This window comes from Saccopteryx leptura, chromosome 7 (genome assembly GCF_036850995.1).
Source record: "Saccopteryx leptura isolate mSacLep1 chromosome 7, mSacLep1_pri_phased_curated, whole genome shotgun sequence".
Lineage (NCBI taxonomy): Eukaryota > Metazoa > Chordata > Mammalia > Chiroptera > Emballonuridae > Saccopteryx > Saccopteryx leptura.
In genome coordinates this window covers 77334488-77348571 of record NC_089509.1, presented here as the reverse complement: position 1 = coordinate 77348571, position 14084 = coordinate 77334488, and the positions used below count along the sequence as shown (strand labels likewise).

The 14084-nt window shown below is 40.1% G+C and overlaps 2 protein-coding genes and 1 pseudogene across 2 annotated transcripts in view; 1 reads left to right on the top strand and 2 right to left on the bottom strand.

The window, feature by feature from the left end:
• The window catches only part of MYO1B (myosin IB), a 338630-nt gene that overhangs the window by 309289 nt on the left and 15257 nt on the right, over window positions 1-14084 (bottom strand). The gene's annotated exons all lie outside the window — the stretch shown is intronic.
• LOC136378862 (S-formylglutathione hydrolase pseudogene) lies at window positions 2535-3405 on the bottom strand (annotated as a pseudogene).
• STAT4 (signal transducer and activator of transcription 4) overlaps window positions 10926-14084 on the top strand; it is a 108974-nt gene continuing 105815 nt past the window's right edge. The window contains exons 1-2 of the mRNA XM_066346378.1: window positions 10926-11070; window positions 13560-13688. Coding sequence (XP_066202475.1) covers window positions 13561-13688 — 128 coding nt within the window. The 5' untranslated portion in view covers window positions 10926-11070; window position 13560. The remainder of the gene's footprint in view (window positions 11071-13559; window positions 13689-14084) is intronic.

Sequence of the window (14084 nt, the reverse complement as noted above, 5' to 3'; positions counted from 1 at the left end):
TTCAGCTGAGTATTGATTAGTGCATGTGTGTAAAGTGAACTGCCCCAAGTTGGGAGGAAACGCCATTAAAAAAGAGCGGGTGGAACAATTCCTGGAATTCACACAGGATTAGGCCTAGTTCATATTTCTCAACAGCCAGAGTGGAAAAAGCTTGTAATACACAATGAGGACAGAAATGGTCAGCTTGAATAAAAAAGCAAGACCCAATTATATGTTATCTGCAAGCAACCCACTTCAAATATAAATAAATAAGTTAAAATATGAGGAAAATAAAAGTAAAATATTAGGAAAATGATATACCATGATAACATGAATCAAAGAAAGCTGAAGTGGTGATATTAATATAAGGCAAAATAAACTTTAGAACATAAAATATTAATCAATAAAACCAAAGGCACATTCTTTGAGAAAAACTTATAAAATTAATAAACTTCTAGTCAGATCATTATGAAAAATAAAAGACACAAATTATCAACATTAGAACTGAGGTGACATTAATATAGAATCTACAGATATTGAAAGAATAAAAAGAGAATATTATGAACACCTTTATGCCTATAAATATAACAACTTAAATGAAACGAATAAGCGTGACCTGTGGTGGCGCAGTGGATAAAGCGTTGACCTGGAAATGCTGAGGTCGCCGGCTCGAAACCCTGGGCTTGCCTGGTCAAGGCACATATGGGAGTTGATGCTTCCAGCTCCTCCCCCCCTTCTCTCTCTGTCTCTCCTCTCTCTCTCTGTCTCTCCCTCTCCTCTCTAAAATGAATAAATTTAAAAAAATTTTAAAATAAAGATTATACTACAGATTAAATTTTAAAAAATGAAACGGATAAAATCTTTGAATGATAAAACTATCAAAGTTCACTCAAGAGGAAATAAGCAATAGTCCTATTGCATAGGACAAATAAGAATAGTCCTATGTAATAAGTAAAATAAATTTGGTGTTTAAAATTTTTCCACTAAGAAAACTCCTGGCAGAGAAAGCTTTATTAGTAAATTCTTTCAAACATTTAAGACAGAAATAACACCAATTCCACAAAACCTCTTTCATAAAATTGAGAAGGAAGAAATATTTTTCAACTTATACAAAGACCAGTATTAGTCAAATAGTAAAATCAAACACAGACATTACAAGAAAATAAAGAAACAGACCAGTATGTCACATTAAAACAGATGCTGAAAATTTCTTTAAAGTAAGAGCAAATTAAATTTATTAATATATATCACAACCAAGTGGGGTTTATTCCAGGAATGCAAGACTAGTTTAACATTTGAAAATCAATGTATTAATCATATTAGCGGAATAAACAAGAAAAACATATGCTTATATCAAAAGATGCAAAAAAATGTATTTGATTAAATTACACACTTGTTCATGATTAAAACTTTAAAAAACACAAAAAACTAAGAATAGAAGTGAACTGTCTTAACCTAGTAAAGGATAAGTATGAAAACTTTATAGCTAATATTACACTTAATGGTGAGACACTGAATGCCTCCCTCCCATTAGAACTGTCAACATTAGAACTGTTGACAGGGACAAGGGTCAGGGACAAGGCAAGAATGATCTTTCTCTTCACTCCTATTCAACATTACACTGGAAGTCTTAGTTAGTGTAATAAAGCAAGAAAAAAAAAAGGCAGATAAATTAAAAAGGAAGAAGTAAACTTTTTATTCACAGATTATACTATTGTGTATGCAGATAATCACACAGAATCTATAAAAATACTACTTGAACTAATAGAGGAGTTTAGTTACAAGGTCACAAAATACAATGGCAATATACAAAAATTAATTTGAATGAAAACTAAACTTTGAAATTTCAAAAATATCATTTATAATCACACCAACAAAGAGAAGTAGTTTGGCATAAATTGGACAAAAAATGTGTAGGATTTTTTTTTTAATGAGAGGAAAGGAGGCAGAGAGACAGACTCCTGCATGAGCCCTGACCGAGATCCACCCAGCAAACCCACTAGGGGGTGATGTTCTGCCCATCTGGGGCCCTTGCTCCGTTGTAACCAGAGCCATTTTAGCAGCTGAAGCAGAGGCCATGGAGTCATTCTCAGTGCCCAGAGCCAACTTGTTCTAATAGAGCCATTGCTGTGGGTGGTGAGGAGAAGAGAGAGATAGATAGAGAGAGAGAAGTGAGAGGGAGAAGGGTGGAGCAGCAGATGGTTGCTTCTGCTGTGTGCCCTGCTGGGAATTGAACCCAGAACATTTACATGCCAGGCTGACACTCTACCACTGGATAGAATGACACTGAGCCAACCGGATAGGGTCAAATACGTGTAGATTTTGTATACAGAACACAAATGAAAGGAATCAAGGAAGATGTAAATAAATGGGAAGATATACTATAGTACTTTCTTTATTCAAGTTTCATATATTTATTCAGAAGGTGATTCAACTATGGAATAAAGCATTTTTAGCTTTATTCTATAAAATACAATGTTTTGACATCTTTTCCCTTGCAATTCTCTTTATTACAATTTTAATAATCTTGAAGAGATTCTTTTATCTGAAGTTTTTCAAGCATTCATGTATTTTGCATAATGTCTGATGTGATCAGTAATAAAGGTTGCAATGAAGTAGTGGCTATGATCATAACCCTCTTGTAATCTAAAAACAACAGGGATTTTCTTTTCTGTTCAGGCAGCTATGAAGTTCCAGGTAGTAACTGTCCATCTGAAAGAAACTGATCATCTTTTCCTTGATCAATGAGTATGTCCAGCTGAGAACCTGAATAGGACTTCCTTCACAAGATGGGTAGTAGCATCATAAGCTTTCCATTTACTTTGATCTGTTTCCAAGTATCCACTAAAGGTTTTTTTTTCACCCAAAGGACAAAGCACTAGATTGCAAATTGGAGCAAATACGGACACACATATATTTTCCAGGATTCTTTCAAAACACAAATCAGAGCTCCATGGCCTCCCATGAAGTGGCCAAAAGTAGACATCATTTTGGGTCAACTGGAAAGGTGGCATTTATGAGTTGGGGAAGCTCCTCCATTCCATAAGAGTGCATTCTGTAGTCAGTTTTCCAAGGATCTTCAGTGCCATCCACAAAAACCCAGCACTAGTGCCAAAGTCCCGCCTCTCATCTTCTCCTTTAATATTGCAGCTGCCATCTGGAACAAGAACAAGGCCATGTTCTGAGGCAGCCTGATGACAACCAGATTTTGATGGAAAATTCTGTTCTGTGCAAATTAAACCAGATAGCCAATATACTGTGGGGTGTTTTCCAGTTTCTGCCTTTGGTGGTTAAGTAGATAACAAATTAAATTTTGCAGTTTAGTTTAGCACTGTCCTGTTAAAAAACTTTCTGCTATTCTTCAAAGCACTTGTTGCTGAAAATCAGTTTCAGAGCCATTCTTACCCTGTCCAGTTGCTACTCTCTCCTTTGTCTGTACCAAAGGGTAGATGAACCTCCAGCAGTGGGGGTGGTAATAGAAGAAGCAGACCCCATACTACATTTTCCTACTCTTTTTTGTCACTTCTTTCAGTACCACCACAACAAAAACCATATTGGTATTTAATGAGGCCTGAGGAGATAGAGAAGGTATGCAACAGAGACAAAAAAATAACTTGATATAGAGCATTAGAAATAGCTTATTAGAACCTATTACTGGAAATTTTTCACTGACTTCTGTTTTGGGGGCTGGTTTTGTGCCCTGTGTTCTTCTCTTTTTCCCATTCTCTCTTTCTCTTCCGCTCCCTTTATATTCTCTTCCTTTCCTTCCTTCTTTTTTTCTCTCCTATCTGCTCCACTCTCCCAATTTCTCTATATGTCTTTAAATGGAGTCCTTTAGCTGTTCTGTTTTTCATTTTGTCCAACCAACTTAAATAGCCTAAGCAATGTCTTTTTCTAAACAAAGAGTTCTCTCCCTAAAATATTTGAGAGCAAAAACAAGAAAAAAAGAGAAATTAAAAAGATGATGTCTTCTACCCTCTTTAACTTGGCATTTTTTTTTTTTCTGAAGCTGGAAACAGGGAGAGACAGTCAGACAGACTCCCGCATGCGCCGGACTGGGATCCACCCGGCACGCCCACCAGGGATGACGCTCTGCCCACCAGGGGGCGATGCTCTGCCCCTCCAGGGCGTCGTTCTGCTGCGACCAGAGCCACTCTAGCTCCTGGGGCAGAGGCCAAGGAGCCATCCCCAGCGCCTGGGCCATCTTTGCTCCAATGGAGCCTCGGCTGCGGGAGGGGAAGAGAGAGACAGAGAGGAAGGAGGGGGGGGTGGAGAAGCAAATGGGCGCTTCTCGTATGTGCCCTGGCCGGGAATCGAACCCGGGTCCCCCGCACGCCAGGCCGACGCTCTACTGCTGAGCCAACCGGCCAGGGCCTAACTTGGCATTTTGATAGAATGTATGCACATTAAATCATGATGTCAATTTATATAATTATACATAAACTCATAAATGTGTGATGTTATTGTAATGACCAAACATAGTGACAAGCTTGGTGGGAATGAAGGGCTTCGACAAGGCAAGTCACCTAAAAGCGCCTTCGCGGGACAGACTATAGTAACGGAGCTCTCCATCGGCTGCTCCATCTCTCAGTAAACATTTATTGACTGCTTGCTCTATGCCAGGCACTGAGCTGAATACTGAAGCTCAAAGAAAAATAGTATATAATCCTAACCCTTTAAATATTTAGTTCAGAGTGTGAGAACAACATATGGAAAATACCTACAACAGAATAGGATGATTACGGGCTATTTAAATGACTGGACAACCAGATTTTGGGGGGAGAAGAGTCTACAATTCAAATATCCTAGCCTGCTGTCAAATCTTATTTTCTGATCTGTGACTCAGCAGAAACAGTCACCTTCATCTTATATACAACATAACAGGATGCTATAGACCACGTAATTTGCTAAATGTTTTGGAACCCTGTTGACATCATGACACGTATGCTCCAAGGGAAAGCTGGACTCTAATCAAAATCTCTAATCAAAAGATTGTACAGTATTGGCTAGCCTTTCTATTTTGAAATTCATGTTTTATTCATGGAATATATATTAGAGAGAGACAGCGGCCAGGGATAGAGAGCCAAGAGGAAAAGAAAGGAGAAGCATCAACTCAGAGCTGAGGCACGTTCGTTGTTCATTGATTTCTTTCTCATAGGAACCTAACTGGGGGGCTCCAGCAAGACGGTGACCCCTGGCTCAAGCCAGCAACCTTCGGTTTCAAGCCAGAGAACATGCGGTCATGCCTATGATCTCACGCTCCAGCCAGTGACCCTGCACTCAAGCTGGTGAGCCTGTGCTGAATCCCACGACCTCGGGCTTTTGAACCTGGATCCTCAGTGTCCCAGGTTGACACTCTATCCACGGTGTCACTGCCTGACCAGGCAGAATTTATGTTTATATTTTTAAACTGACTTTTTCCATAGCTCATTGAGCAATTTATTGCTTTTCTTATAAGAGTGGATAAGATTTCTAGTAAAGTTGAATTGTTTCAAGCATTGTTTCTGGAGTCAGACAGTCCTAAGTTTGAATCTGGGTTCTGCCCCTTCACATCTGATTAACATTGACCTGTGCTTCTAGCCTTATTAAGCCCGTGGTTCTTGTCTGTCAATTGGAGGTAAGAATGATACTTACTTCCATAGTGTGTTGTGAGGATTAGGTAAAGCACTGCATGTGAGGTTCTCAGCACTTTTTGTGGCATGAAGTTAGAACTGAGAAAAGTGCTATTACCGGAAAGAATGCTGATTTGTAAGTTGTAATGCTTCAGAAGTGGCAGTAGAGGGAGCACAGGGTAGATATTATTAAACCCTTCGTACAACACAGTGTCCCTTTTCTGATGGAGGTCTAGGACCTGTACACAGATGAGCTAGTAAAACCCACCCCAGACTGTCTTGCCCCAGTAGACCTTGCTGTATCACTCATTTGGTACTAGCATATGCTACCACAAAATTCAATGTATCTTTCTGTCTGTCCAGCACCCAACTCCAACTCTCCCAGCTTTCTCTGGGCACATAAGAGAGGAAGCTTGGACAGGAGAGGTAAGCACATTTTTGTGTGCTATCATAAAAATGAAAATTAACGTGTTTATATTCTTTGTACAAAAAAAAAATACAGGAATTGGATTTATAACTAGAACAATTGAGGGATCACTTGCAGGGGACAGAGAAATCTGTGGTGGCCTGAGTTTGGGAAATTTTTATGGGGATTTCACTATCAGGTGTTTCTTTGTTTTTGATCTTTTTCCTTTTCTTTTTTCTTTTTTGACTCTGATGCACTCTTGAGGCCAAAACAGGCCAGTGTAGAGCTAAGAAATTGGGGGCCTAGCTATTTAGACTGATTCTAAGAAAAAGAAGTGAACTGGCCATAGAGATATTATTTCTTAGAAGTCTGGTTCAGTTCATGAAATAGGAGGGCAACAGAGGTTATGGCAGATGCTTTAACCAAAAACAAAACAAAAAAACCCTGTTCATTTGGGTGGAGAGTCCCTCATGACATGTCGCTCTGGGTAAACTGATTACAATAGGTAGGAATTGGTAGATAAAGCAGAGATTTCAAGTGTTGTCTCTGGGTCCCTGGGGGTGGTCCCTAAGACCTTTTCAGGGGGTCTTCAGAGTTAAAATTATTTTTATAATAATACTTTTGCACTCTGTTGACATTTGCATTGATGATACCAAAGCAGTGGTGGGCAATGATGGTGCCATAGCATAAATTAAGGGGCTGACACCAAATTATGCTAGTAGTCATTGTATTCTTCACCACCACAAACTTAAAAATTTTAAAAACTAGTTTGACTTAAAAATGTTTTCAATAATGCATGAAAATTAATTTTATTAAATCTCAGACCTTGAATACATCTCTCCTTAATATTCTGTGTGACAAAATGGAGGTGAATTTACTAATGTATAATGATCGCCTCAAGGGAAGGCACTTGTATGACTGAGTTGCCCACCATAATGCCACTCTTCTTCACAGAAAACCCCTTCTACTTGAAGGAATCCCTGACAGCCTGACCAGGCAGTGGCACAGTGGCTAGAGCATCGAACAGGAACGCTGAGGACCCAGGTCCAAAATCCCAAGATTGCCAGATTGAGCATGGGCTCATCCAGGCTCATCCAGCTTGAGCAGAGGCTCACCAGCTTGAGCGCAGGGTTGCCTGCTTGAGTGTGGGATCACAGACCTGAACCCACAGTTGCTGGCTTGAGCAAGGGGACACTGGCTCAGCTGAAGCCCCCAATCAAGGTACATATGAGAAGCAATCAATGAAAAACTAAGGTGCCACAACTATAAGTTGATGCTTCTCATCTCTCTCCCTTCCTGTCTGTCTCTGTCTCTCTCTCTCTTAACTCACTAAAAAAAAGAACCACTGACAAACTATGGTCATTCAGACTTGCGTATTTAGAAGACAGTTTCTTGAAAATTAACAAAGTGAGCTTGTCATTTCAAGGAAATCAATGGCCAGTCTTTCTTTCCAATAATATTGGAGCTTGCAACAAAAATTAGAATTTGAAAAACTTGTATCTTCACTATGAGCTTAACAACTTCCCAGCACTTAAAATATATTTCTAATAAGATCATTAGTGATATAAACTAATGTGATTTTCTGATACTATATGATAAAATGTGGCAGCATTTGAACTATCTGCATAATTCAGTTGACTAGTATTTTCCAAATGACCAGTATATTATATCAAGTGTGGGTGAAAGTTCTATTCAAAACACAAGATACACCAATGGATTTGGTGACAGTACTATACATATAAAGTTGGCTGATATGGTTTCACAATCCACAGTACAATAATACAAGATACACCAATGGATTTGGTGACAGTACTATATACATAAAGTTGGCTGATATGGTTTCACAATCCACAGTACAATAATACAAGATACACCAATGGATTTGGTGACAGTACTATATATATAAAGTTGGCTGATATGGTTTCACAATCCACAGTACAATAATACAAGATACACCAATGGATTTGGTGACAGTACTATATATATAAAGTTGGCTGATATGGTTTCACAATCCACAGTACAATAATACTTAAGAAACTACCATTTGCAGAATTTAGTTGTAGAATCTGAGAAAGATATTTACAGCCTGACCAATAGTAGCGCAGTGGATAGAGCGTTGGACTGGGACACGAAGGACCCAGGTTTGAAACCTCAAAGTCGCCGGCTTGAGTGTGGGCTCATCTGGCTTGAGTGCAACTTCATCAGCTTGAACGCCGGTTGCTGGCTTGAGCATGGGATCATAGACATGACCCCCTGGTCATTGGCTTGAGCCCAAAAGTCACTGGCTTGAAGCCCAAGGTCCCTGGCTTGAGCCCAAGGTTGCTGGCTTGAGCAAGGGGTCACTCACTCTGCTGTAGCCTCCCCACCCCCATCAAGGCATATATGAGAAAATAATCAACGAACAACTAAAGGAGCTCAACGAAGAATTGATGCTTCTCATCTCTCTCCATTCCTGCCTGTCCCTATCTGTCTTTCTTTCTGACACTCTCTCTCTGTCTCTGTCACACACAAAAAAGAAAGATATTTACAGTATCTGAAAAGGCTATTAAACTTTTTCCTTTTCTATTTACATATCTGTGTGAGTCCAGATTTTCTTCAAATACTTCAACCAAACAATATTTTCCAACAAATCAAAGGCAGAAGCAGATATAAGAATCTATGTCTCTGATCTCAAGCCCGACATTAAAGAGATTTTCAAAATGTGAATCACTAATTTTCTGTGTGATGAAAAATATACTTGTTTTTCATAAAAAATGTTTACATATAATGGGTTTAAGATTGTTATTTTAAATAAATAAACATTTTTTTAAATTTTAAGATTTGAATTTTAATATATAAATAAAAATTTAATACAGAATAGTAACACACACACACACACACACACACACAAAATCTTCAGGGTTATCAACAGTTTTTAAGAGTTCAAAGGTGTCAAGGGGACAAACAGTTCAGGAACGGCTGGGGGAGTCCCAAGGTGGGGATCTTAAAAGGAAGAAGGGTACAAGCTCTCTGCTTTGTACAGCAAACACTCAATAGTGGAATACAATAATGATAAAGACACGCAAAACCAGTATGACTAACAAGGCAGGAAGTGAAAAGTACAAAATGAGTGGTCTGGATCTGTGCTGTCCAATAAGGTAGCCACTAGCCTCATGTGACTAGGGTCCAAACTGAGGTGTCCTGAAAGTGCAAATACCCACCAGAGTTCAGAGATTTCGTATGAAATAAGGAATGAAAGTATCTCAGTAACTTTCTATACTGATTATATGTGAAGATGTTAATATTCTGTAGGTACTGGGTTATTTATAGTACCAAAATTAATTTCAACTTTTCTTTTTTCAGTGTGGTGACTAAAAAACTTAAATACATGTGAGGTGTATTTATTTCTCTTTGAACTGCACTAGTTTGAATAGGAAGTGTGATAAGAACTCAGAGCAGGGAAACGTTGCTGGGGGCAGGGCCGGGCAGGGCAGGGCAGGGCAGGGCAGGGGCGGGGGGCATCAGTGAAATCTTCCCTGAGAGGGGTATGGTTTCCATACGCAGACAAGTTAGAGGAGGAAACTGCAGATGTAGGAAACACCAACACTGAAATATGAGAGGTTAATCCAGGGAGCAGAGTAGGTCGGTCTGCATCAGATCGTGGGCTCCTGCAAGAGACAGAAGTTTCCTGGATAGCTTGGGACCAATTGTAGAGAACTTTGAGTGCCAAGAATTTGGTCTTTTTCCTATAGACAATGACTGACTGCTTCCCCAGAAGAAAACTGGACTTTTCCCTGTAGGTTATGGAATTGTCTGAATTAGACACTTTCTTCATATGGGGACACAACAGCCTAAGCTCCTGGAACATGCCTCGGGGGCAGGTGGCCAGGACGACTGAGCCTACTTGACTGGTGAATTTAGATTGCTGTCCAAAGTGTGGCTTTGGGATTGATTGACTTATTTTTTTCCAAGAGAGGGAGGGGGGTGGTCTATTTAAGGACATGATTATAATGTCACCTGGGAGAGAAGGAGAATCCTGAGACTGTAGGTATGTGATGGCAAGTCAGGCTCAGTCATGAAGTAGGCCTTTTCCCTTGTATACATATTACTCTAGGCATGTGCATGAGCAGACGGAGTCATTCTGTCTGCCTCTTTCAGTCTATCTTTATCTTCATGAACATACATGGAATTCTTGCGGTATGTCAGGGATTTAACAATCTGGCTCTGAGAAGATGAAAGAAAAAGACCACAGAGGAGGGAGTTGAAACACCTGTTCTCTCCTCCAGGCTCAGCAGCTAACTCACCAAATAGTTCTGGTCACCTCTCTGCGCCTCAGTCTCTGCAGGTATGAAAGAGGAGTTACAAGGAAATGAGACCAAGGCTCCCTCCAGCTCTGTGATTCCAGAGCAGGTGCTATCCCAGAGGGAGGGGAGCTACCACGCAGCCAGGTACAGGGCTGCCAGGGGAGGCAGGATGTGGGATCAGCAGGGACAGGCTTCAGCGGCCTGAGTGGGAGCTGGCCCACACCTTTGGGTGAGGCTGTCCTCTTCCCAAGGAGCAGACCTGCGGAAATGGAGCACAGCGGGTTCTATGGGTTTGGTGTTTGGACCCTGGCTACCCACCCCGTCCATCCCAGGATCTGGCTCACCAGGGCGAATTGAGTCTGAAAGGAAGATGGGAAGCCAGGAATTTAGCTCCAGGAAGGTAAGTCGGGGGTGGGGAAGGGATCTCACTGTTTGGGGGAACCACTGAAGAAAACGAGCGTGCATCGCCTCCACCCACCCACCTCCTTCTAACCACTTTGGACGCCCGCAGCTACAGGTGACTGGTGGGGCTAAAAGGAGAGGGCGCCCTGCCAAGGGGCTTCAGCCCCACTGTTTCTGCTGTTTAGCATTTCTAGAATAGAGAGTGGGTGGGAACGGACTCCAGTAAAGTCCCAGAGACGCTAACACTGACGCACAGGAAAGCCTCAAGTGGGAGGAGAAATGCAAATCCCCTACTGACGATGGTGTCAGCGGCTTCGTCCCGGTGGCGTGCAGGGTGATTCTGCCTTTGGACTCGAGCACTCCCTGGGACCTGGGCTGAGGGAGCTAGGTAAGTAGTCAGACTTTCGTGGGGTTTTTTGTTTGTTTGTTTTGTTGTTGTTATATTTCAGAGAAGCACGGGCCAGGAAATGCTTATGCGGGGTGTTGCTGAGGCTTTGCTGTTTACTTGGTGTTTTGACAGTTACTTCATTTTAACTTGTCGGAGGGTGGGTGACTCTAAAAAGAAGCTTCCGACTCCATGATTCAAAGATGCGATGGGGCGCAGGTCTTGGCGGAGACTCAGGAGGGCGCTGTACCGCCCCGAACCTGAACGGTGGGTGGGACAGTTGTAGCTGATGCGGAGGTGTGCCCTTGCCAAGTGCTGAAAGTGAGACCCTCTTCACATTCTTAGCCAGCTTCTGTGAGTTATGATGTTTGATATTAGATCGTGGACCTGGTTTCAGGGAAAAAGCCCACAGCTAAGATAACCAATAATTGTGGCTTTGATGAGAGCAAGTGATATTTTAGGTCAGATCGTCTGCTTTGCAAGCTCTGGGTCACAGAGCCCACAGGGCACCCTTAGCTCCCCAATGGTGGAACAAAATGCCCCTTGACAATGATTCTCTAGGGCCAGGCAGTCAAAGAGAAGAGACAGACAGTATTGAAAAGAAATGTTCCATCGTTTTCTTGGGATGAGGGATGAGCCCTGTAGAGAGTGAAAGCAAAGAAAGGCACTGAAGGATGTCTGAAGGCATTTCTGGAGGCTGCAACAGGAACGAATGTCCTATGAATAGATCTACCTTATTCTCTTTCTTTCCTTAGCATTGAGTTCAGCTCTCTGAAAGGTAGCCTAGGGTTCTAAGAGGTGATCTATCTAACTTTAGGATAGATTCAGTTCAGTTAAATCTTTGTTAGAAAACAGATTTTCATCCAAATCATAGCAAGTTTAACAATGGTAGCGATTACAATTGTAATGCTATTTTCAGCTCATGTTCTCTGTTGTTATTAACTAGAATAAACTAATGAGATATAGCAGAACAATATCAATAGTAACTTGTGAGCAAATGTTCCAGTTTTGTGTGGAATATGTGTACAGTGCCCAGCAGCTGGAGAGATGTGTCTGGTGTCAGGAGGCCTTGGATCAATTGGTAAAGTTGGACATCTGAGGCAGCAGTCATTTCTGACCCTAAGAATTTTTTCATTTTTAAAGTTGGGGTAATACCTGCCTGATTCACAACAACATCAGATCAATCATTCATTTAACAAGCACTTAGTGACAACTTGCAGTATGCCCAGAATTGTCAAGTGTTAAGTCTTCGTAAATAGAAAGTGATGCACAAATGAAACATTGTTTTTTCCCAGCTGCTTTCTTTTAGCGAAACATTGGTAATGATTTTCTTCTGTACAATTAAATCAAGAAAAAGGTGCCCCATAATGTCTACATTTGAAACCTGGAAAGTATGTATATGGAATGTATGAAATTTATTTGCATGAACGTTCTCTAAGCAAAAGGAAAACTTCACTTACCTACCAGATAAATTGAAATACTATGGTGATTAATCATATAAGTTTTTTCAATGGTTTAGAATTGCTGACAAAACAATATAAATTTTACTTTTGAAGCAGTAAAATACTATAGCATCAAGAAGATATCATATTAATTTCCCCGAGTTAGGAAATATACCTGAAACTTCTAAATTGACTAGAGTGGAGTTATATGGGGGAAACACATAACTTTTGTTTTATTACAGATTGCCAAATATGTATCAAGTGTGGTTTCTTCCTCATGCAACTTGAGGGCTTAACCACTGTCAGAGGCATATCAGAGACTAATTAAAAGTAGGCTTGAAAAGCTTTGCCCAGCCATAGTGGATCATCACAGAGAGAAATAAAAATATGTATTAATTCAGAGACATTTTGAATGAAAGAATTAGAGCTCACAAGAATGCATGCATGAAACTCTTCATAAAGCTAAGATGAAATTAGACTAGAAGTCTGGAAGCAAAAGGCTGACTCTAGAAGTCAGACAAATCTGAAATGAAGACAAAAAGATTGAGCGATTTCATATAAAAGAAGCTTTTATTGGGTATTCTCACCCATAAAGCCTTGAAAGGATCTGAGGGAGGTATAGTTGAGAATGCTGTTTGTCTTTAAGTTGCTTAAAGTCTAGTAGTACAGATGAAGTAAGGGATAGGAAAGGATCCTGTTCAGAATACACACTGGCATAGACAGAGGGGGTAGAGTGGGAGGAGGGTCTTGAGGGGAAGTGAAATCTCTCAAGAGAAGGCTGAACAGGAGTTTCTGTTATAGCAAAGAAAAAGATGGTTTGGGGCCAGAAGGAGAGTCTTGTATTCTTTATTAGGAATGACTTATGGAAAAGTTTAGAATTACTTTATCTTTGCATTGAAAGCATTTTCTCTTTTAAGTGACTATAAAATAAATTTTTCTTCAGTTAACTAATAGACAACATTGTCTTTATTTGAAATCTAAGAAAAGAATAGGATATACTAGAGTTATTAGCATTATTTTTAAACTCTAATATTAGCCCTTGTTTTATAGCATGTCTCAGTGGAATCAAGTCCAACAGTTAGAAATCAAATTTTTGGAACAAGTAGATCAATTCTATGATGACAACTTTCCTATGGAAATTCGACATCTGCTGGCCCAGTGGATTGAAAATCAGGACTGGTAGGATCAAACATTATTGTATTTCTCCTAGTAGTTGATGCACACATGATTTATACTCTATCCATATGGATTTATTCTATGGTTCACTTTTCACTTAAAAGGTGCATTCTTTCCAGATAACAAAAGCTTTTACAAAGTTTTGGAAAACTACTTTTCAAAGGAGAAAAATCATTGTTCCTTGTGGATTCACTTATTGTAAATGAAAAGCTAATGGTGCTAGTGCTTTATTTTTCTGTAAGTCATAACCCCAGCAACTTTTTAAACATTAAAAAGCCAAGAAGTAAATCTATTGTTAATATCAATTCTCCATCACAGACTCAGTGTACATAAATCTTGTTTTCTTACTATATCTTACAGTCTTTAAAGCTCTATTCACCCTGTACGACTTAAATTATT